Source organism: Platalea leucorodia, assembly GCF_965183815.1.
Source record: "Platalea leucorodia genome assembly, chromosome: 7".
Taxonomy (NCBI): Eukaryota; Metazoa; Chordata; class Aves; order Pelecaniformes; family Threskiornithidae; genus Platalea; species Platalea leucorodia.
In genome coordinates this window covers 17,168,226-17,192,775 of record NC_138829.1, presented here as the reverse complement: position 1 = coordinate 17,192,775, position 24,550 = coordinate 17,168,226, and the positions used below count along the sequence as shown (strand labels likewise).

At 36.0% G+C, this 24,550-nt stretch overlaps 1 protein-coding gene across 13 annotated transcripts in view; it reads right to left on the bottom strand.

The window, feature by feature from the left end:
* Positions 1-296: 296 nt before the first annotated feature.
* DICER1 (dicer 1, ribonuclease III) overlaps positions 297-24,550 on the bottom strand; it is a 69,101-nt gene continuing 44,847 nt past the window's right edge. For 9 of the 13 annotated variants that reach the window (XM_082318252.1, XM_082318247.1, XM_082318256.1 and 6 more), the window contains 13 exons: positions 23,019-23,198; positions 20,931-21,144; positions 20,398-20,551; positions 17,995-18,177; positions 17,544-17,649; positions 17,270-17,445; positions 16,196-16,979; positions 14,608-14,763; positions 10,568-11,450; positions 8,272-8,540; positions 5,581-5,743; positions 5,411-5,486; positions 297-5,118 (listed from right to left, as the gene is read on the bottom strand). In XM_082318252.1, the coding sequence (XP_082174378.1) occupies positions 4,953-5,118; positions 5,411-5,486; positions 5,581-5,743; positions 8,272-8,540; positions 10,568-11,450; positions 14,608-14,763; positions 16,196-16,979; positions 17,270-17,445; positions 17,544-17,649; positions 17,995-18,177; positions 20,398-20,551; positions 20,931-21,144; positions 23,019-23,198 (3,510 nt within the window). In that variant the 3' untranslated portion in view covers positions 297-4,952. Of the gene's footprint in view, positions 5,119-5,410; positions 5,487-5,580; positions 5,744-8,271; positions 8,541-10,567; positions 11,478-13,553; positions 13,582-14,607; positions 14,764-16,195; positions 16,980-17,269; positions 17,446-17,543; positions 17,650-17,994; positions 18,178-20,397; positions 20,552-20,930; positions 21,145-23,018; positions 23,199-24,550 lie in introns of those variants that run through there. The other 4 variants (XM_082318248.1, XM_082318249.1, XM_082318250.1 and 1 more) reach the window with 4 other exon arrangements.

Here is a 24,550-nt window from a genome sequence, read left to right as displayed (position 1 = left end):
AGCTCCAAAAGAAATCTTGCAGGTATAATGGTCAACACAGAGATCAAATTGTAGCATATACCCCATCATTTTTAACCCGAGTGTCCCTTAAGAGTCTTCACATAGCTACGAAGACAGTTCATTCATCAGAGGAAGGAGACAAGCAGACTTGTCTTTAAACGAGGTCAAGAAATAATGTTTTCACAGATTTATTTTTTTATTTAGAGTGAGACTGAAAAGTAATTTTTTGTAAACTCTAGAAGATTCATGGAAAGATTAAGAGGAACTAAAAACAAAAGCAAAAAGACAATACAAGGTGAACAGACCATAACTTTATTGGAGATATACCCAGCTACAATTATTACAAAAAACTATTAAAGGTAATTGTGATCCATAAGGTGCAGATTGCAAACTTCTGCAGCATGATTACAGTATGAATGAATTACATTTTATGTCCCTTAAAGACAGCTGCAGCATGTGATGGTAAATATCGTATTGTCCATCAAATTATATTTGTTATTCATTCTACTTGATTTTAACCATCTTTTCAGTCAAACTATTTACAATAAAAATGCCTGCAATTTCCAATTCTTGTTCACAAACATTTTTCTCTCCAACTTGCTGCTGCAGTAAATTCTGAGTGCATCTACAAAGCAATTAAAGTAGTCTGTGGTTGCCATTCAAATAAAAGAGGGAAAAAACCCAAGGACTTTATTGGATAAAATTTGAGAAATTTAGTTAGCTTTGACAGAAGTTAATTTTAACTGCTAGTGGAGTATACTACAATGACCTCTAGATATTTGCTAACATAATTCAGATTGAGTTACAGTTGATATTTAGATTACATTTCATGGTCATGAACTGTAGTGTTTTAAGTTTTAAACCTAATATGAGAGTAAAGAAATTAACTTCTTGAAAATTAGAGCAATTGGAAAAGGATCAATGTCAGTAATTAAGTACCAAAAATCAAAATCCTTCTCGCTTTACTCATGCAATAAATACAGAGATTTCAGTGAGACTGTTTTTGTAGGGAACCCCACCCAAAACATACAAACCCAGAATACTGTCAGGTAGAGGCAAGTGTAGTATCACAGCAGACCACGATGCTATTTGTCATTTCCGGATTACGTGTGCTGCCATGACTGGGATAAAAAGATTTCACTTTCTATACAGATAAATGCACGTCACATAGTTATGTCATATGCAGTAACGTAAACCCCACATTTTCCAGTTTATGGTTCTCTATTTGCTTACAAGGAGGAAAACTCAAACTCTGCAACATACATATAAGCACCAGATCTTCAGGTATGTAAAAGAATGCAGTTCCATTAATGAAAATGACACCACATCAATTTGCACTAGCTGAGGATCTGGCACCTCACCCCTGGGCCACCACTATATTCCTCCCCAGGACAGAAACCAGTTCTTGTCCAAGTTCTGTACTCTGCAGTCACAACATACGATTGTGTAATGAGACTTAAAAGTAGCAGACTTTTTTTATGTACAGACTTTAGCAGCATCAAGCTGAACAAACACTTCAGAAGTCGCTACCGGGCACTCAATATTCAGAATGAGCAGAGATTTAGTTGAGGTTGATGAAATTACTGGGGGCTCTCTTCTCACAAAACCTACATTATACGCATAATATGTTGGTTTGTTCAGAGATAATTACTGGACTGTCAGAGGTCATTCTAATTTTAATTACTTCACATAACAGTAAAATGATGTAGTAGAAAAACAACAGCTTTAAAATACAATCAAGAGTTGTGACACATCTTTGTTGTATTTTTCCACATACAGTAAAAATGCCACAGACTTTACAAATGACCTATTTAAGTTGTGCAAGTAAATGACACATTGCAGGCATTATAATTATCTTTTTCAAATTCAGTAAATCAGAACAGCAGCAAGGCCAAACCACATTTTTACTCTCTGTTAAGCATTTTTTCCTTGAAATGAGGTAAAGCATGGTACCAAGTGCAATGCTTATTTGTGCTACATGAACAGAACAGCGCAAAAAAAAGCCATAAAAATAAAAACGCAGCATAGTTAGGAGGACTGTTTAAAGTACAGTATAACAGGACTTAGATAAAAAATACAAGGTTCATGCCAACTAACCCCCACACTATTTATGATGAGCCTGTGTGGTTGCTTTTGAAGACGGGTTGCAACAGTCCGCTTACACTTGTGCATATAGCATGTCAAGTGATTTCTATCCCAACCTTCAAATGATCAGATTTAGGTCTTTAATAGCATACACTGTCCAATATCAAAATCATATCAACTGTAGGGTAAAACACACAAGATGTATAACATGGAAACTAATATGAACTTTCTATCTCAAAGGATAAAAAATATTTCAATGAGGTCACACTGGAAAAAAATTACGGCATTTAAAACGCATTTAAAAACGCATCAGCAGCAGAAACTACTTTATAGTCAGCCACTACACATTTCAGATTTCCAATTCATAGGCTTTATCTAGTAACAAAGTGATCATTAAACTATTCTGAAACACAGAGCAAGTTCAGTTAATTTTCTTTGCATCAAAACACTCTGTAGCACTTTACTGCTAACAATTACCTGAAACCCCTGAGAATCTATAACCTTGTAACAATCAGTAAGAAATTTTAGGCATTCAGAGACTACCTTACATTTTAGTTTTTCAAAATGCAGCTAAAACTACTTAAGACTTTCTAGATGGTCTGATTTTATCTGCTGATTGATGTCTGGCCAGAAACACAGAATTGTTAACGTTAGTGATCATGTATTTTCTCTAAGAAACTTCACTCCTACCACGAAGAAAGAGCTATAACTTAAATCGGTGACTTTTTCCTTTTTTTAAACAGCTAACTCAAAGCAATTTACCTTTGAAAATTTAGACTGCATGTTTTTACTGTTCCATCTCATCTACATTTGTTTCACACACATCAAGACTTGCAGGTCTTATACTTCCCTGTTACATTTTCATGACCGAAGTACCAAACAAATGCTAGAATTTTTTTATAAGCTAGCATTTTAATTCTCTGTCTGACTACTATAACAATGCTGCTTTCAAATACAAGAATGGTCCTTTTTGTAGAATGAAAAATGACTGGGATAGAAAATACATGAACTTTTGAAAACTGTATTTCAGAAAAGCTTAATGTCTACCCCTTGTCACTAAGGCATTTATTTTATTTTGTTGTTAAGAAAGCAAGAGCTGACAGTTTTTGTTTTGTTTTAGTGTGCATTTGTGAGGAAAGGAATAGGGTTTAAAAGCAGGAAATACAGTATTTATTTGTAATTTAATACATAAGACACAGCATCAGGTTCAAACTATTGTGCTGGAAAATGTTAAAACACCTTGCTCTGCTTTCTCAAACTTCAAGCATAATTAACAGGGCAAAATTGCAGCAAACCTCTACTGATATTGGTGGGAATACGAGACCCACAGCTTTTTTAAAAGGTAAATTAAGAGGTATTATAGTTACAGTGCAAAAAATTAAAATTTCAAGCATAATATATAAACATAGCACCAAAACAGAAAAAAACAATGCATGCAAAAAAAGAAGGAAAAGAAAAGAAAAAAAGAACTGAGGTATTTAAGTGAAGAGTGCCTACAAAAATCTAATTAAAGAAGTATAGGCAAAGCCTAAAAAAATAAAGGTATGATTCCCCACCCCCCCCAGCAGACCAAAACACCAATGAGCTAGTTTCTCTAAATTAAGGACCTAAATCACAGATGTATCAAAAGTACGGCAGTTATCTCAAACATCAACTTTCATGTTATTTAACAGCACAGCTTTGGTAGGTGAAATATGCATGTAACTCTGAAAAGTTCAGTAAGAAATTTACGTGGAAATATCTCTTAAGTGTAAAGGTGCTCTGTTTGTTAAATACCTAACCAATTGACTATAAAATCTGCAGCATATTTTAGGTGTGATATGTCTAAGGTTATTTCGTTAGAGTGACAGTTTGCACTGTGCAATTATTCGTTACTGTTTCCAGTACTGGAACTATCTAGCTTGCAGGTTTGTGTAAAACTGGAATTTTAGCTCAAAATCATATTTTTGTTATGGTATTAAAAAAACTGTAGACTAACCACCTCCTCAGAATTGTTAAAAATAACCTAATTACATATATATGAATACAATTTCTATTATAATCCTGTAATAAGTCACAGCTATAGTAATGAGTTGTACTGTAAATATAGAGTTGTATCATTGTAAAATGCATAACAAAATGAAGGGAATGTAAAACAGTTTGTTCCAAAAGAGATCAGAAATTAAAGATTATTAATGAGGGTTTATTTATTTTTAAGGCAAGAACCTTTTTTTATGCAAGACTGTGTGGCATAAGGAAACTGACGTTTCATTCTACCAGTATGCCAGCCATTTCAGTTAAAATCTGTCCCTAACAAATAAGTGCAATAATGATTGGGAATGCCATCTTAATGTAAAAAGATGACATGGAGGGGGGGGAGAAAAAAAAAAAGGAAATAAGGAGAATACTGGCACACTTATTCTTTCTTATACCCAATCATCCAGTACAGTTTACCAACTGCTTTATGACTGGCACTAGTGCACAGATTGAAGAATTTCGATTACTATATATAAATCTAGCAACTGCATTAGGCGTAAGCTCCCTGGCCTTCTAACACTAAGCAAAGCTGTACTGACAATAAAAATAAACCAAAAAGACCTGACAACAATTATTCTGAACACTTGCTAAATGTCATCATTAAAGCACTCTCGTGATTAAACAAAGCAGAAGTGAGGAAAGAAGACAAGATTGTGTTTGCGCAAAAAACTATAACTACAATTAGTTCCAAAATTTTATACATGTTAAATGTTTTGTTATCTATTCTGTTATCAAACAAACTTTAAATTCTGTCTTCCAATTTGTTCCTCTCAACATCAACATTTTTAAAAATTTGCTTTATTCGTATGTGGTTTTTTTTTCCCCCATTTTATTTATTTTTAAGAGGAGTCTCAGCTGTTTGGGACCTGAGGTTGATTTGCTTTGAGGCTTCGTAGTGCTCTTCTCGCAGCTGCAGATTTGGCAATCCTGTAGCTTCTGCCAACACCTTTAAACTTTCCCTTTCCTACAACTTCCACTGTTACTCTGACCTTTCCATCGTAAGTTCTTTCTGCAGGACTGCAAAAATATACACAATAATTACTTACTGCCTAGGCAAGTTAATGTGAAATAAGAGACCTACATTCTCTTTTCTACAGAAGTTAAAGCAGTATAGTTAAACAGACATCATTACTTTTCTCAGAAAGTTATGCAAGGAAAAAAAATAAAAATCAGTGGACAGGATCATGCTAGCTGCTTAGTGCAAAAGAAATTAAAAATAGTTCGTGACATTTAAAAATCCTCAGTAGTTTATGAAGCACAGCTTAAAAACATTCTATGGCAGCATGTACCAAAGGAAGTGTATTCTTACCTAAATTTGGCTGTCTCTGGCTCCATCTCCAGCAGCTCTCGCACTGGGGAACGGGGCACATTAGCAGAAAATTTTTCTATTTGAACAACAACAACAAAAAAAAATTAGCTTTGTTCTCTTCACAGCAGATGGCACTTAATTATTAATTTTTTTCTGAAAGCTGACAATACCTATTAATGGCCTCATCATTGGATAGTACACTTGCCAAACCATTTCCAAAGACATTCCACTATCCATATAAATGGCACCAGCAAGGGACTCAAATATATCCCCCATGGCCTTTGGTACTTCAATGTCTTCCTCTTTTTCTTCATCTTCTTCAGATCTTCTGAGCTGTTTGCAATTAAAAAAAGCCAAGGGCGGGGGGGAGAGAAGGGGAGGAGAAAGAGAGAAACAATTGCTTCTTTTAAAATAAAACAAACATCTTCAGAAACATAAGCTCTCTCACATCCTATCCTAAGCTGCTTCCTTTAAGTTTTTCATTGACAACTTTCCACAGTGAAATTGTTCTTTTATTCCCCAATGAAACCAAGTTGCTGGATATATCATTTTTCAAATGTGAAAAAAAATCCCAAACACCATTGCGTAAAGAGACCTTATATGCTTTGTGAATTCCTCGTGTAATAATTCTGCAGGATTTCACCATGGGTCTGTTTTTTCCAATAAGAAACAGACTTGGCTCTATCAGTTAACACTAGAAAGCTACTCATAACAAAGGAAGAGTTCATACATTAGACATCTCCTAGAAGGAGATTTTAAAATCTGTAAGTCCAATCTCTGGGTGAAAGTCAGATGTACCTTTCCCTACCTCATTTACCCCAGAAGACAAGCATGAAGCAAGCATTAGTAAAATAAGCCATTAATAACTGATAACCAGCAACATCAGACTGAACTAACAGGCACTTAGGTATTTTTTAAATGTAGCAGGCAGTGTTTTCTTCTATGCTACTAATTTAAGACAATAGTCTATTCTCATTATTAAAACTAAATTTCAGTATATGACTTAAAGGTCTTGAATTCATCTAACCCTTTACTAAAAATACCTCAAATACAAATAATACACGTTCACCTAAGTCCAAACAGAGTAACCTGAAAACTAAGTTTTTGACCATTACTCTCCTCTGCCTGATGAGAAATAAGTTTCTGTCAGCCTTTTCCCCCAGCAGCTACCCTCTCACTCCATTTGGCCCCTATTTGGGGTTTAAAACCTACTTCAGTCCTCTTAAGAGTCACCATACTACTTCATAAACTAGTCCCACCCAATACTTCTACCTAAAATAAATCAAAGAAATCAGACCTGATGTGTACACACTCCAAACGGGAATTTTGATGTTAAAAAACAAATTCAACTGTTTTCAATAGTGTATTTCATACCAAGTGCAAACTGAAGTACTTTTGAGTTATACTGAAATAACAGAAGGAGAGAGAAACTAAGAGCTATAAGGTAAGGGACAACAGATGTTTCAGGAGCGAGATTTGAAAAAAGAAAAGCAGATGATGTGGAGACACACATAGAAACCAGTCTAGCTCGCATGAACTGCAGAAACAGACTCTTGCATTAACTCCGATGAAATAAGAGTTTCAGTAATTCAGTGCCAGACCAAGATAGGGAGCAGACATGGGGAAGAGTGAAACAAGAATTTTATTTGAAACAGCTATCACGCCATTTGGTTGCAACTTTGGTGGAAGTTTCTAAGCAATCTTTTTGCATACTAGCAAAAACTGAACAAAGCTAAAAATCACTACTATGAGCGCTTAAAATAAGTTTTTAGCCTTTTCACTCATATTATGAAAAAAAAAAAGGCTGATAACAGAGTTTCATGCAACAGAGCGCAAGGGCTGTAAACACATATATGTAACTGAAGTATTTTGATTCCCGAGCTTTTAAATTGCGTATCAGAAAGAAGAAATAACTAAAGACAATGATAACATGTTTATTTAGTGCTGGAGTATTCTCAGACAGAACACTGTCTAAGAAGTTGGTCAGTTTTTCAGAAGACAAAATATTAGGGATATCTATTGGATAACACTTTTAAAGAAAGGATAATGAGAAAGTCCATCTCTTCCAGGACTCTAATTAGAATTTGACTCACAAGGCCCTTGCTCTCATACATTTTCTGAGCAGCTTATCTAAATGAGTTCGTTTTAGTCCATTCTCCAGCAAATAGATGTTCATTATCATTAGCTTTCCTGCATAGCACAGATTTGATCTGTGTTTGCAAGTCTTCAGTTAAACTATTTTTCAAGTGGCTTATTTGAAAGATGCATATAATATTTTCCTAGCTAGCAGACATAAAGTGTTCAGAAGCATGTCAAACACCCTTGAAAACAGTGCAATGACACCTGCTCCGGCAGAAATCATCAGATGAAAACCAGTGGAAATCTCTGCCAGCGTGCTACATTAAATAATCCCAGCATTGTGCCAAGACAGTATTGTTCATGATGTTGCATGGATATCCTATCCTGAGTCAGCATTATGTGACTTAGTAACTCTTCGTCACAATTTTGTGGTATAGTAATGCTTCCAATCTGTCAGTGAAGAAACCAAGCTACGCGTTTCTGCCCTCCCACATTGTTCTAACAACAACACAAAAGCAAAATAGTGACTGAAATAAAGTGTCACAGAAAAATCTAGAGGCAAACTAGTTTCAATTTAATTATTTTCTGAATGTTCTTATTGACTTTATATTTTCTGAAGATTGTATTTTACTTTACATATTGCATGCTTTATTACTGGGAGCCTGCTTCCACGGCTGCTGTGTGCATAAAACGAAAACATTAGAGAAATGTGCATCCCGCTAAGAAATCCAGTGACATGCTTCAAGTCAGATACTGAACACATTTCTTCTACTTCCACTAACCTCAGAATCCATTCCTTGCATTTCATTCTTTTCCATTTGAAACTGCACAAAGTCATCAATAACATGAAACAGTTCAGGAGAGACAGCTTTGAAGTACTTGTGGTAGTCATACTTTACAGCTAATGATGCAAAAATGGTATTATTGACCAGAGCAGATCGTAGGTCAGTAAGAACTCCTGGAGAGTGTTGCCGTGGGTCTTCATAAAGGTGCTTGGTTATGAGGTAGTCCAAAATTGCATCTCCCAGGAATTCTAAGCGCTGGTAACAATCTTAAAGCATTGGAAATAAAAGAATGTACAATAACACAATTAAGTTTAACTCACACATTCTTTCCAGGCGTTTCTGGATAGGAGGTTTAGTACACTGCCACATAAATTCCACAAACTAACCAATGCTCAGAGAAGACAATCTGTTTTTTAGAACAAGTATCTTTGTGTTTAAAGAGATTGTTATTGAACTATTAAAAAAAAAAACCAAAAAAACCCACAGAAGTTCTGTCTAAAGACACTTTTGAACCCAATGCTAATTTGCTAGGCTAGCAAAACACTTGTGTTTATAATCAATTAACGCTTTTTACTCAAGATCTTCACATTGTGCTGAGAAACATCAAAAAAGTAAAATCAAGAGATTTCACCAGCAGGCTGATCTGAAAAGAATAACAATTAAACCTCCAAAAAAATTAATAAAGAAATCAACGTATTAAGAGCAGGGGGAACATACAATCTGAGATTTTTCATCTAATTTGCCACACATTTAGATTTCTTAAAAACCATTGAACAAAGATTCCCATTCAGAATGGGTCTTTTAAACGGGAAACTAAAATTGCCATGCCTTTGCTGTTGGAAAATTGACAGGGGACACAGGAATGGAGAGCTACGGAGGTCTATTTTTAGAATATAAACAAAAGAAAAAAACCCTCTTGAAAGCAAACAGAGATAGGTGGGTAGAGAAGGAAGGAAGACAAAATTACTACAAAAGTAACATGAGAGTGAAACAGCTAGTACCAAGTTGCTTTTATAGCAGCTGAACCTAAGATGCTGCCAGATCTCAACTGCTATCTAGTCCTTAAGAGGAAAAGTTGCAGGTAACAGCCAGTCACAATTGTCTTACTTGGTAAATAGAAATGGCATCAAAAGTTTCTGCTACCAACAATGTAATTTCATGTAGATGCTATGCCTCAAGGTCTCTGTTTGTTAGTATATATATAAAAAGGTATAATCTACCTTCTATATATTTTGTGAAATATTTGTAAAAAGTAAATATATATATATATATGTGGGTAGTATCACTTAGAATGAAAAACCAAAGGAGCATTTCAGTGTTTTGTCAGAACTGTTTCTCAATGTACTAACATTTCAAAATGACTTATTTCTTTAATTAAAGCAGATCTTTCTTACTCCTTGGAATAAGGAACCAATTCACTATGGGGGAAAATTCAGACTGACGACTGCACAGGAATTTGCTATTCACTGCAAACAGGGTTGGAATTTTACCACGGTTTGTTTTTAGGAAAATATTTAAAGTTTTAGAATGAATGAATACTAAATTAATCAGTATAAGCAAAAGTAATTCAAGAAGATTACAGAAATACAAATTTGTACCACTGTAAAATCTTTTATGAGATCATGTACAGAAACATTAAGCAGTTAACCTGAAATTAATATTTAGTCTGATTTAGTCAATTGCTTCAAACTTTGACTTTAAATATTTACGCAATAAAATGCCTAGACTTAATTTAAGCCTTCCAATTCACAACTTCAAATGGAAGTCTCCGTATTTTGCTACCCTATAAAATATTCAGCTAATAAAAATTGTATAGTCTACTTTTAATCTTCAGAAGTAGAGTCAAAGGGTAATATTCTTGGGATTAAATTATGGGACAAATTTGCTAAATATATTTGCAAAACATGATCGCTACTTCTAGAAGTACACTGCAATTTTCCAGAGTTCTACAATAACTTATTTCAGCTAAATGAGGATCTAATGTCCGTCATATACAACTAGTGATACAGCATCAGAGCCGAAAAATGCTGGTTTTTCCCCAGAACTTGGTTAGGCTTCAGTAAAACTTCTATCTGTATCAAGTCAAAATATGAATAACCATAGCTTCAACAAGTATCCCCCTCTAAATAAGGGGCAAGATATTCTTTTCTAAGATTTTGTATTCAGAGGCTACTGACTTCTTGAAGTAGCACGTAATGTCTAAAAAAAGACTACGTATGGGAACATAACATATCCTGCTTCTCTTAGATTGACAACATGGGAAAAAAAACTTCGTTTCCTTAAGACAACTTACCAGTAATGGTATTATAATGGTATGAGGCATGAGTAAATGCCTGAAGAAGATAAGCCTTGTTCTTAAAACTGTAGTTTATTTTCTTCTCAAAGTTTTCAAAACCAGAAATAAGGTGATTTAGGGTTTTTTCAGCATCTGGGTGATCAAACATACACCTCGGTGGAATCTTCAAACAGCCATACTCCAGGTCTTTATACAGAGAAGGCTCTGAATTAGCTACAGAAGCAGAAACAGAGTTTGGTGAAAGATTTTTCTGCTCATTGTTACAATTCTCTCTGGTAGCACTCAAAGTGCCTTCCCAATCAGTCTTTTTAATTACAGGGAGCACCTTCAGCCCCAATGAACACAGGAAAAGCTGAGCAGCTCTTTCACCACAGCTGGTCAGATAGCAGCCCAACAGGGCTTCCACACAGTCTGCAATGCTTTTGTCAGCAATACACTGCTCTGTATGCAAGTCATATGAGATAGACTGCTTTCCTGCATCAACACCACAGTTTTCTTCTGATGGATTCCAGAAGCCCACTACAAAATCATCCTCTTCAACAGCCTTGCTAGGATCCAGATAGCACATAGCATCCCAAGAGCTATAGTCAAAATCATCAAAATCTGATGAAAACTGAACATTACCCAGGGATGACTTTTTGGGTGCTTTCCATTCATAGTTTGAATCAGTGGTTGAAAAGTGTGAGAGAGAAATTTTCTTCACAAAAGCCCCTGATCCCATTAACATATTATCAATGAATTTGATATGCTCCTGATCATACTCCAGAAAATCATCTTCAAAGTCTGTTTCTTCCTTGGGTAACCTCCACATTAGGTCTTCATCCTCTTCATCATCGTCGTAATCATCAAGTTTACCATTAGCCAACAAGTTCTCCTTTGTCTATGAAAGAACACAAAAATTATGGTACTGAAGAGAGAAATGAGACATTTATTCCAGAACTGCCAGAAGAGTAAGATTTGAGTAGTGTCTGCTAATAATAAGACTGATTTTTAAATTAATATTCCTAATTACATTGTCTGATCAGATGTACAATACAACCTCAATTAATACTAGCATTCTAAGACTAGAATAATTGTCTTGGAATACAAAACCTTTACTACTAACCTATAACAGCATACATTCTACACATAACACATGCTGCATTTCATAGGAACTCGTGCTTATGCTTGAATGTGATGCACATACAGTTAATTTTAAAACCACTAAACATTATATACTTGCACGCCAAAGTAAACTAAAGAATTCTAAATTAACAAATTTAGAGAAGTACAAGAAAGTTTTGATTGCATCCTTCTCTCTGCCTTCTAAGTAAGGCTATTACAAATGTTTAACCAATGCAATTTTGAAAATTCTTTCTACATCCAAGAGTCTAATACCACTTAGCTGGCAAGAATCTAATGCTTATGTGGGTGACAGTCTTGACTGCCTGTGTTGGGGATTCAGTAAGTGATCTTGCTGCTTATTAGACACTAGGTATAGGCCAATTTTTGGTTGTGTAAGAATTATTAATTTGTACTGTGGTTCTTAATTATAACAAATATGAAATCTCTCCCGTTTGTCATACATTTAATATTATCAGGATTTCAATATAGCAGGTCTAAAAATGGAAGAGCAGAAAAAATGGCACACTTCTGTAATATAGGTTTCTGTTGTTTGTTTTTTAACTGAACATATACATTAAACCATGAAGGAGGATAACAACTCAATGTAAAGGCAACTAATATTAATCCCATCCTTTAAACAAGTACATATTTGTTTGAAGTTTTGGTTTTCTTCAGGCTATACTTACAGCCTTAACTAATTAAAAGAAAAGTTAAAGTTGTCACCAAATTTCTAATACTTACACACATACCCACAACAGTAAAACTAATGATGTCTCATGTCTTTTCCCTGCTCGTATTGAGCAGATCGGTATGGATTGATGTAAATTATAAATTGAACACAGATACGCCCAAGTTATACAATGCTGTACAATTTGCCATGGCCCCAATCCAGGAAAGCACTTAAACACATTAGCTAAATGCACAAGTAGTCTTCCTAACATCAAAAGGACTATTCACAGGCTCAACCCAGCATCACTGATTTCAGTGGGAATTCTGCCACTGAATTTGATAGGAGCAAGATCAGATTCAAAGTGCTTTTCTGGATTGGGTCCTGAAAGCCAACACCATTTTGAGTCAAGTGAAACAGCCTGTATCTGCCCTCAATCTATGTATGTCATATTGTAGGTCTGAGTCACTTAATCTTGCAAATCTGTGAACCAGATGCCACCTCTGGGAACCTCTTCCTTTCGGCCAAATGCAGAACTCTAGAGGTGTGGATGGGTGGCAGCTGTAAGGTGCAGTAGGCACCACTTGAAACCATCTAAGGATCAAACAGATCACAACGTTCCTCATCAGGATGGAGCCGAATGGAGCTGACTTAGTGAGGTTTAATAACGAGAGGGGAGGAAAAAAAAAAGTGGTCACAGAAATTCATAGTTTAGACATTTTGCCAAAAGAATTTCAGCTGCTGTAATTACCCATCTCACATATACACAGCAGGGATTTCTGTAACTTTAATTGATCAGAGATAGAAAAATTTGATTTGAAATAGTTATTTTGGATACTAATAGCAGTATAATACTCAAAATAAGACCAATTTTCACAAGTTTCTTAAAGTAAAACTAATTTTAACTAGCAGGACAGTTACATGAACTACCCTAATGTTGTCTGCACATTGCTTCTTGTATTAAAAAAATAATAAAATTCCAAGTGATGAGAATGAACAGTAAGTAAAGGAGCCAGGAAGCAATAGTTGATTTTTTCATCATTAGACAGCATTTCAAAACTAAATCAACAATGAACCGCAGAAGAAAGAAGCTTTTCTTAAAGAATACCTGATTGATTTTGAGTAAGTTATGGCCACTTAGAAGCTGAAGATAAATACATGTAAGTGCTTTTTTTTCATGCTTTTTGGAAATCAGCTATTTGATCAAATGAACAAAGGAAGATCTTTCCCCTTAATAAAGCTAGATAACACACGCACCCAAAAAAAAAAAAAAAAAAAAAAATCAACATTTGCCTAGAATCATACAAAACATACAAAATATCCACTTGGCACAAAAAAATCCCACTTCTTAGTTGCATCATTGTCTGCATTTTTGTCTGAAATTGTGTGTTTTATTCACAAGTAAACATTGACTAGCAAAGAGGAATAGGCCACTGAAAAGTTATGGAGAACTGAAAGCTTTTTAAAAGCAATGATTAGCTCCTGTCCCAAATGTGCTATTTTATTTTTAGAAAGGTACAGCAGTAAGTCTCTTTGAAATGAAGTCTTGGCACAATATAGAACCACAATAATCAGGTTGTTTTATTCTGCAATAAACATTTATTTGCACACTACATCTACCTAATAGTCCTCTCATATGCCCTCTGGTGGTTCTACAATTTGAGTGTGGTCTTCAGAATTGGGGGGGGGGGGGAAATCCCTCCACCCCCTTTCCTCAACCTCCAAATCGGTCTCGAACACTTAAGGATTATGTTACTGACAGCTGTGACCAGTGATATTTCTTATACATGCACTTCTACTCTCGACATACAATGAGTTTAGTCAGAAAATAATTTGAATCATTCCTTATTAAGATCTCTCATTTTGAAGCTTTTGGTGATAGACAGTGAGGGTGTCTAAGCCAGCACTGTATTTTGGATGAGAAGTAGCTCTCAGTCATACCCATGGTGTAGCTAACAGCAACCAGTACTGAACTTTTTCTCAAGTCACTTCTAATCTTCATTCTGCCTCAGCACTATGAAAAACAGCAACTCCTTTTCATATATTCTATAAAGGTGAAATCATTATTTATTAAAAAGCAGAGAGTCTTCTGCCTATATGTATTACAGAAAAAACAGTCATGATAATTCCATTTAAAATTTCAAGAGAGATTTCAGAAAAAACTCCTGAGATACCAAAACATACCAAAATGTCTGTATTCTCTCACCCCTACCTCCTCCCACCTCCCAGATATGCAAACATTCCTCAGACATACTTGAAGTCTTACCATTTCATCTTTCTCCCACTTATCAGTGTTGCTCTTGTCCTGGTTTACTATGTAACCAGGAGGAAGCCAATTGACCGGGGGATCAAAAATCGATACCACCATACGACTAGGCAGTCCTTTCTTTTTTCCAAGGCGATACAAGTTACAGTTGCTGACCTTCAAGAAAAACATTCTGATAAAGCTCTGGGCATACATTTATATAAAAATAGGCTGAAATGCAAAAGGAGCAAAACAATTTTACATGTCAAGCCAGATCCTGCGCCATTATGCATTTTCTCTAGTTCTCAAAAAGGAGGTCAGCTTTCTTAATATAGTACAACCAATTCACAGCAACATACAGATTTTTTATTTAAGGCCAAGCATGTCAGGTGTGACAATTTCAGTTAAAGAAATCTGGTAGATTAAATTCTCTTTGCTAAACAAAATTATTGCTACTTTTAAAATAATAGTAAATATGACCTGTACAAGTGTCATTAATTACCAGTATTAATAATCAACATTCAGACTAGATTTGGAATGAAAAATGATTGCTATTATGGGTAGATTGACCTAAACCTCGGCAGTAGAAAGTGTTAAAACAGTTTTGTATAACAAATTTATTAAGTCATAATCCAGATGTTATTTTGCTGGCCTCTAAAATTCTTTTAAATATTTTAAAGGGAAGGGAAAAAAGCACTCTCACATACACAAATGTAATTCCTTTTCTTTTTTTAACTATCAACTTCTGATCTTCATTTCTCATTTTAAACACATTTTCCATGTTTCATGTCTTGAAATTTGAACTTGAATATTCAATCACTTCCTTTATTTGAACTGTGCAATTTATTTAGTCCTCCTTATTTTCCAAGATTAAACTACTCAATCATTTAATTCTCAGAGTGATGCATTTTATTAGACGTAGACAATCAAATCCTTAGCATTTAATTCAAGTTATCACATTATGTGGGGAAAAAAACTGAAACAAAACAAACTTTCACATGATTATTCCAGAATTTAAAAACAGCAGCAGTAGAATTGAAGACTCTGCTCACTACTGGTTACATTTACTTTAAAATACTTTCGTAAGTTTTGATACAAGAGTTCTGTAAGATTTTTTGTTGTTTCATTTTTAGTATTCCTTTAAGATCATGATAAAAGTTTTCAAGGAAAGTAACTTATTAAGGAAACAAAGGAAAGGTCAAATAAAGCTACAACCTAAGGCTCTGCGCTAGTAACTCTCACGCCTTCATTCAAGCACTCCTGTTAAACAGTTTCTACTCAATACAGCTCTAGTGTTCATTCCACCCAACGTCCTCACTAACTCAGAATTTTCAGTTCTGTTCAGTCCTGTCCTATCTTAGGCTGGTAATCAGCTGGTTTAGATTTCAAAATGAACTGTAGAAAACAGTTTCAATCAATCACAGTTATGGCAACATTAATCCTGTAGTCTTGTATTTTTATTCCTAATATGCATGCTACCCAATGAATAATCAGTAAAGCTGTGGAATTAATTCAACCTGTTGCCATTCAATCTTCTAGTGAAATTTTAATACATATGGCTTGTCACAGCATGCCTTTTACATAATATCATTGGATTGTTATTACTTACTTTTTTGCTTCTCATATATGACAGCCGTCCCTCATGAGCATCAGGGTAAGTGCAAAACAAGTATGTAGTGATGGCATGCTTTAAAAATGAATCACCAAGCATTTCTAGCCGCTCCAGATTAAATCCATCACTAGCATTTGAAAGAGTCAAAGCTTGAAGAATGAGACCAGGATTAGGACCGAGAGTTTTTGAGGAGTACCCACTGGAAGGGTTCTTTTCAGAATCTGCTCTGTCTTTTGAAAGATTAATAGCTTTTGAAGTACTGGTGGTCACTGCCATTTTGGGGCATCCATCTGAGGTAGATCTGTTAGCATTTCCATCAAGGTATTTATTACTCAGTAGAGTACATTCATTGCTGGGCTTGGGCTGGTTCTCACTGCTGTATAAATTCTGAATGGGATATGAGGTAGTTGGTTGTACAGGTATTTCCTGCCTGCAGTAATTCAGCTGATTTCCTTGGCAAAAGTCTCTGTTAACTAAATCACAATTGCCATTGGCAAGATTTTTATTATAAGAAACACCATTAATTGCTGCAAGTTCTGCCGAGACATCAATTTGGAGTTTACTGGGTGACTCATTGAGCAATGTTCTGTAACTCACAGACATTTGGTCATGGTTTTCTGCAGAAGAGGTTCTATTAGCACCTTGATGTGCAGCATTTTCAGGGACTACAATTGTGCTGTGCTTACAGTAATTTTCGTTCTCTGCTAAAGAAGAGTTAGGAATAGAGATGAAGGATTTGCTGTCAATAGACTTTTTCCATCCGAAGTCCAGGTTAGGATATCTGTAAAGATACATGCTGATTTTGTTAATAAAAAAATATTATCACAAGACGACTCCATATGCACATATATGTTTAAAAAAAAGCCACGTTCTTCTGAAAGAACAGTGACTGTAGCATTTAACTTCACCGCTCACAATCAAGTCTTTTTAAAACTATGCTTCACTGGAAACTGACATGAGTTAAAAAACGGTATCAGTTTTAAATTCATGCAGTAATGGTTAAGTTTTCACCTTGTTTTCCAATGAAGTCAGATTATCATATTGAAAAACACATACTGAAAAAATACATGCCTGAAATCTGCAGGAAGTGATTTAACCCCTACACCAGCATCAGTGGCTGTTTGAGCTCTTAGTTCCTCTGCTGTCAAAAGGCAGTGCAGGCGATAAAGTATGCTGGGGAGGCAAACTGCTTTTCTCCACAATGATGCTGGAATAGGATGTATAGCACAGAGCTCTGGAACCAGTATCTGGGGAGAGGAGGAAGGAAGAAAAGAAGTTTACCTGTAAAGGTAGTTGTCAGATCACTCTTGAGAGAGGCAACTTGAATTAGATACTTCTATTTTACCTGCTTATTCTGCAAACTTTCCCACTTTGCTTTCCTCTTCTCAGCACTGCTTAGTGGAAGTGCTTTCCCTTTCTGATTCAAATGGCGAGGAGTCAAAAGATTAAGTCTAAAAACCATGTGAAAATACTTTAATGTAAGTACATAATTAATGAATAGAACTTAGTAGCCTAAGCTTTCTAAAGTGATGACTTATTCTTAGTATTCAAGCTTAATGCACTGTGAAGTGACAGCACAGTTACCTCTGGAAAAAAAATGAACTCAAGTTACAGTTGTTATAACATGAGTTAAGTACCCTTCAAGGAAAAAAAAAAAAAAAAAAAAATCAGTAATTATTTTGGAAAACACAAGTCCTCAGCTTTACCCCATAATTGAAAAAAAAAAAAAAAAAAAAAAGCACACTTGATTGTCAAACTACAAACATCAGACACAAATATGATATGACTGTTGTTACCTTGAAGATGTGTGGTCCACATCCAGCAGTGGCTGGTTGAGATTGGTCAGGTCAAGATTATACTTTGTTTTATAATATTCAGCAAAAGTTTCATATTCAGGGGAAGGGAATTTACTGAGTGGAGTAAGATCAGTGTATACATCAGCTACATAGAATCGATGAGGCTGATCAAAATTTCGATACCTAAAAGAAATGTAAATATTTTGGCATATGTTATAGCCTTAGAGTAAAACTTGTGCTAAGTTATTCATGTTCTAATGTGGTCAGGTGATAAACTGTTAAATAGCTCACTTGAGGTTTTTGGTTGGTGGAGTTTTTTGTTGTAGAAATCATTTGTTTAGTTAACTCAAATAACTAAATGAGAAATGTGTTGTAAGATAAGGAAGAATAAAGTCAATCTATAATCTACAAAATTCCCTCTACAGAAACATTTACATTAAATGCAAAAATTTATGTCTTCAATATATAATACAAAATCAAGCTCTGGACAACAATCTCCAAGAGTAATCTGCAAATGATAATTTCTTAATTCCAAACACCTAACAATTAAACTTGATAATTTGGCTTTTTAATGTCTAGTCTCCTATGTGCTACATTCAGCAGAAATGAAGTTCTACTGCATACAGAGATTGTACTACCTTACATCTAAACTGGCATTTTAACCAAGCCATCCTCCAAAATAAAGTTAAAATACAAGCCCTCAAATACCTAGTAAGGTAAATTCAGAAGCCTTCCAAGGACAATGCAGTTCTTGTAATACAGGCAGAATGTTAGAAAAATAAAGTCAGAATGCTGCAACACCTTTACTGTTATACTATTGTGATAAACACGCACAGGAAAATAATAATAAAAACCCCATTAAATCAACATTCAATATTCAGATTTGCATATTAGCTTATTTCGTACTTTGATCTGCTGCATTTATCACTTTAAGCTTCTATCCAAATATCTAAATAGACACTGCTAAATAAAATTACCACACTATTAATGAGTCTTTTTACCTTTCTTCCAAAGACAAAAATCAAGAAAACCATATTCCTAGGCTGTCTAAACTCCTTCATTGAAGAACATGCTGGTTAAAGGAGCTTACAGGAAATCCTTTTTTCTTATCTTATTCACAACCATGCCTATTCTGAAGAATTCAATCAGAACTGTACCAATACACAGTCATTGTATTATGCTTCCCCTGAGGAGTTTAAAACAAAGCAGGATAGTGAAGGACAAGCACATATTTCCGCCATTTTTATGCTGACTGAAAACAGAGGTACTTGAAATTCTGAGATTTCTTAATGTATGAAACAAGGTCGAAAATTTTTGGCTTCTCCGAAGCCTGAGCACTATCAGAAGGCAACTAATAGTTCTCATAAAAAGAGATGTATTCAGCCACCTATCCCAGCCCCACCCCCAACAAAAAAAAAAAAGGGGGGGGGGCGGGGAGGAGAAAGAGGGAAGGGGGAAGAATAATACTGGTTTAGGCACTGTGGCCAGATCTTCAGACAGGTGAGATACCATAGCTTCACTGAAGTCCAGCAACTGTGCTAATTCACACCACCTATGAGCTACTTCTATGTCATTAACTCTGATCACAATGAAGTAAAGCTTATACACAGTGGTGGTCCGTCACCACTTTTTTTACACTAGCATTTTTACCCCAGTAGTCATCAGCACAGGTAGGAAGACATTTAAAGAAAAAAAAAAAAAAAAGACTATCTGTCTAACACAGATGAGGCCAAAACAAACTATTAATATTAATCTTCCGTACATATTCTGCAACTACCGTTGTTTACAATATACTAGGTATAAGCACAAGGCAGTCAGTCCATTTTCTTTTTTCACATCATGCCAAACATGACATGGGGAATAACTAAGTCTCCACAAAACCTACCAATTCTGGAGAACCTTTGCATATCCAGTACACAAAATGATGTAAATTTCTCCTCTAAATACCACTCAATAGAAAGATTCTTTTAACTGGTCTTTTTCACTTGTTAATTTTCTGTTTACCAGCAGCATAGCTTCCTTTAGCAGGCCTTTGGTGTGAATAAGCAGTAGCCAGACAACAGGACTCCCACCCAATCTTCCAAATTAAAACTGGTTTCAGTAGGCCAGTTGTTGATGAAGTCGCAATGTTTTATCAGAATACTACTTAAGTTTTGTGGTTAACTCTACTATTCCTAATAAAAAGGTAATGAATCTTGGGAGGCCTAAACACTTAAATCCTACTATATAAGATTAACTATTGACTAAAAAATATCTTTTTTTACTTGAGACACCACCAGATACTTTCAGATTAATAGCATACATTTCTTACAAGCAATTCTGTCGCAGATACCAACATCCCCTTATTCAAGTGTTTGCATAAGTACAACAGGTACATACCTAAAATATGTATACAGTACTCACCGTGGAATGATAACCGCATCCTGGTAATCTTCTAACTTGAAAATAAAAGGCATTTCTTTTGTATATTGGGTACTGGGAATGCCTGTACGCGCCTCAGATTTCTCAATGTCTTCCATAAACTTAAAGTCAATGTCCAAAGTGCTGGAGTCATCAACTTAAAAAGGAAAATGCATAACTCAGTTATTCAGGGGAGAGTTTTCTAGGCTGAACTTTTCTGGGAAGTTGTAAATTACAAAATTTTTTTCTTATTCTATACATATATTTGATTATTTCAAAAAAATTTCAAAGGAGACATGTATGATTTTAGACCCTTACGGAGTCTGCTGAAACATACTATAAATCAACTCACATCATCGAGTTAAAACTAATTTGGAATTGTGAAGAAGTAATAAAAATATAACTGACAAATTTTCATCCTACCACATATGGTAATATTTCTACAGCTAACACTTGAAATTTAACATAAACATTAACAAACGTGTTGCTAAAGAAATTCAAAGTGAATATTTAAAAAACAAGAGCTCTGTTCTTACCAACATTAAGAGGTAGAACACAATAGGCTGAATCAGCTTCTGTGGGTTTGAACTCTAGTGCAGGTTTCTCAAGACGAAGAATATGTGAAAAAATGTACTGGTGGAGTCGTGTTATCAGCTCAAGCATTTGCAGAGACAGCGTAAAACCAGATTTCTTAAGCTCAATAGATATTGTAACCTCTCCAGAGCGAGTATACACAGGAAAGTGAGGAATCTAAATACGAAAAAAACCAAAAGAAATCAAGAGAGAAAATCCAGAGTAGGATTCCACAGAGTACCAGTTGTTTAGTTCAGATGATAAGGTGGCACTTTCCTGACCCCACAGCAAACTGGATCAGAATTTTGATCTTTGATGACCTTCAATTATATATGAGATTTTGAAGGCTTAAAGAATGACTGATTTTTATTTTTTTTTTTTTAATACTTCTTGTATTTTACAGCTCTTCTCTTTATATAACATCAAGTAAAAATGAAAGTCTCTTCCATTATGGAGGAAAAAATGTGAAAACGAGCAATATTCCTCAGCTGAATCTCATCCACAGAAAATGCTTTTCTATTAAAAATTTTCCTAAGCAAGAGGTGCCAATTTCAATTAACATGGCCTACTTTTTCTGCTGCTGCAGACTACGAATGCTGAGAGGACTTGTTACCATAGCTTTCATATAGATAATGGAGTGCTGCAGGCCATCTCTAACTGACATGCCACTCCTATCACACCTCATACAAAAAAGCAGGAACATTTTGAATTTGCCACTGCAAAAAATAATTAAAAAAAAACCCTGTAAAACAAAAGTTTGTCCAAAATAAAACAGATTGTTCCATCACTAAACACAGAAAATGAAGTGGTGACTGGACTGGATGGATTATCACAGCATTCTCCTGGACAAACTGGCTGCTTGTGGCTTGGATGGGTGTACCCTTCACTGGGTAAAAAGCTGGCTGGATGGCTGGGCCCAAAGAGTTTTGGTGAATGGAGTTAAACCCAGTTGGCGGCCGGTGAGAAGGGGTGTTCCCCAGAGCTCCAGTACTGGGGCCAGTTCTGTTTAATATCAACGATCTGGATGAGGAGATCCAGTGCACCCTCAGTAAGTTTGCAGACGACACCAAGGTGGCCAGGAGTGTTGATCTGCTGGAGGGCAGGAAGGCCCTACAGAGGGACCTGGACAGGCTGGATTGATGGGCTGAGGCCAACTGTATGAGGTTCAACAAGGCTCAGTGCTGGGTCCTGCACTTGGGTCACAACAACCCCATGCAACGCTACAGGCTGGGGGAGGAGTGGTTGGAGAGCTGCCTGGCAGAAAAGGACCTGAGGGTGCTGGTCACCAGCTGACAGAATATGAGCCACCAGTGTGCCCAGGGGGCCAAGAAGGCCAATAGCATCCTGGCTTGCATCAGAAATAGGGTGGCCAGCAGGACTAGGGAAGTGATCGTCCTCCTGTACTGAGCACTGGTGAGGCCGCACCTCGAGTACTGTGTTCAGTTTTGGGCCCCTCACTACAAGAAGGACATCGAGGTGCTGGAGTGTGTCCAGAGGAGGGCAACGAAGCTGGTGAAGGGTCTAGAGAACAGGCCATATGAGGAGCGGCTGAGGGAGCTGGGGTTGTTTATTCTGGAGAAGAGGAGGCTGAGGGGAGACATTATTGCTCTCTACAACTATTTGAAAGGAGGTTGTAGCGAGGTGGGGGTTGGCCTCTTCTCCCAAGTAACAAGCGATAGGACAAGAGGAAATGGCCTCAAGTTGCGCCAGGGGAGGTTTAGATTGGATATTAGCATTGGAACAGGCTGCCCAGGGAAGTGGCGGAGCCCCCGTTCCTGGAGGTATTTAAAAGACATGTAGATGTGGTACTTAGGGACATGGTTTAGTGGTGGACTTGGCAGTGCTAGGTTAACAGTTGGACTTTATGATCTTAAAGGTCTTTTCCAATCTAAATGATTCTATGATTCTATATTATTGCTTATTTTCTGGAGGTTACCCGATACAAGCAGCACTTATGGTCATTTCCAACTCTTCAGTCTGGGGGTGAGGGATAACTGGAAAATGACGGGTTGTAAGGCATGTAGAATAAGGAAAGGAGCTAGATTCATTACCTGAGGTATAGGTTTGGCTGTCAATATGCCAAAACATCTTGTTGTATCCTCGGGAGGATATAGCTTTCGTCTCCTAAAGTTGAGCTCATCAGGTAGAGGAGTCGTTAACACCATTCCTATTACATACAGGTAACAGGGCTGATCAGGTTTGGGATAACTATCCCTTAAACATTCTGGAATCTAAAAAAAACAAAAAAAGAAAAAAACATTAACATGATAAAAATCAGCAAAATTCACCTAAAGACTATTCTTTGAACAAACCTTCACGTTTATTTGGAAAGGTATTGCTAAAAATGACAATAAAAAAAATTAATCTATACTTAAATAGTTTTTTCTTTCTTAAGCAAAAACATTTGGTCAGCAGCCTGGCCTGGCAGCCATGAGATCTGTCCAAACACTTGCACGAAGGGAGCACGATGCTCCCAGATCTTCCTGTTTGCCAAGAGGCAACTTCCATTACTTCCTCTGCATCTACCCTGTGTTAGAAATGCAAGTCTAACTGCAGAACACAGACAGCGTTTCACCATAAATATAACTGAAGTTTTGATGCTAATTTCCATATTTAGCCAGTAACTCCGGAGTACGCTTTATGTCCAAGGTCTTTGGACCTTGACAGTAGAAGGGGGGGGGGGAGGAGGAAATAAAAGAAAAATGTGCGCGCACAGGAAAAAACCTACATCCCAGTAATTCAATTTTCATATAAGCTTGGCTGAACTTACAGCTTCATTAACCCAGATTCTTTTCCCCAGCAAAAGTGTTTAAAAGTATCAAAAATGGTTTTTTATATACATGGGACAAACACACAAACAAAATCTGATACACTGCCCCTTTGCCCAAGCACTACACTATGTAAGTTCTACAATAATTCTAGGTTGCAGATGTGAATACTCACAACAGCCACAAGCACTTTTAACTCTGCTGCTCGTATTTGTCATAGACCTTAAGAAACCATACTTCCTGTTTGGTAGGAGTTCATTACTTTGTAGGTCTCAAAAATGATCTTCGTGTTTATCTAAAACTAAATTGCAATACATGTAGTCCTGGATTTTAAAGTCATACTGTAGCAAAACTATGGCCTTGGCTTAATGGAAAATTACTCATAAGTTTAATAACTATATTAAGCCCTAGAGGATCTTGTAGACCTTAAACATTTGCCAAAGCTTCTTTTCCAGATGTGAAAAGTTGCGACAAAAGCAAGGGAAAGTATTCTTGGATTCTGTATTAAAGAAATAACCAAGAAAGAATGATGCATCACTTGACAAATCAACTCCTCTGAATAAGAGACACTGTAATAGTGCATTTTACGAATCACCCCTATTCCAAAAATCACTAGTGAGGTAAGAGGACTGAGAAAGGCACTTGTAACAAAAAGCACCAAGAAACACTGTGCAAAGATTCAAACTATTTGTGAAGTATTGCAAGAAAAAGGTTTTCTCATCTGTCATTCCCCCTGCAATATACTCTGTAATGCCACGGTATCCTTTCCTAAGCTTTCCTAATAAACAATTATTTAAACTACTAATAAAACTGGG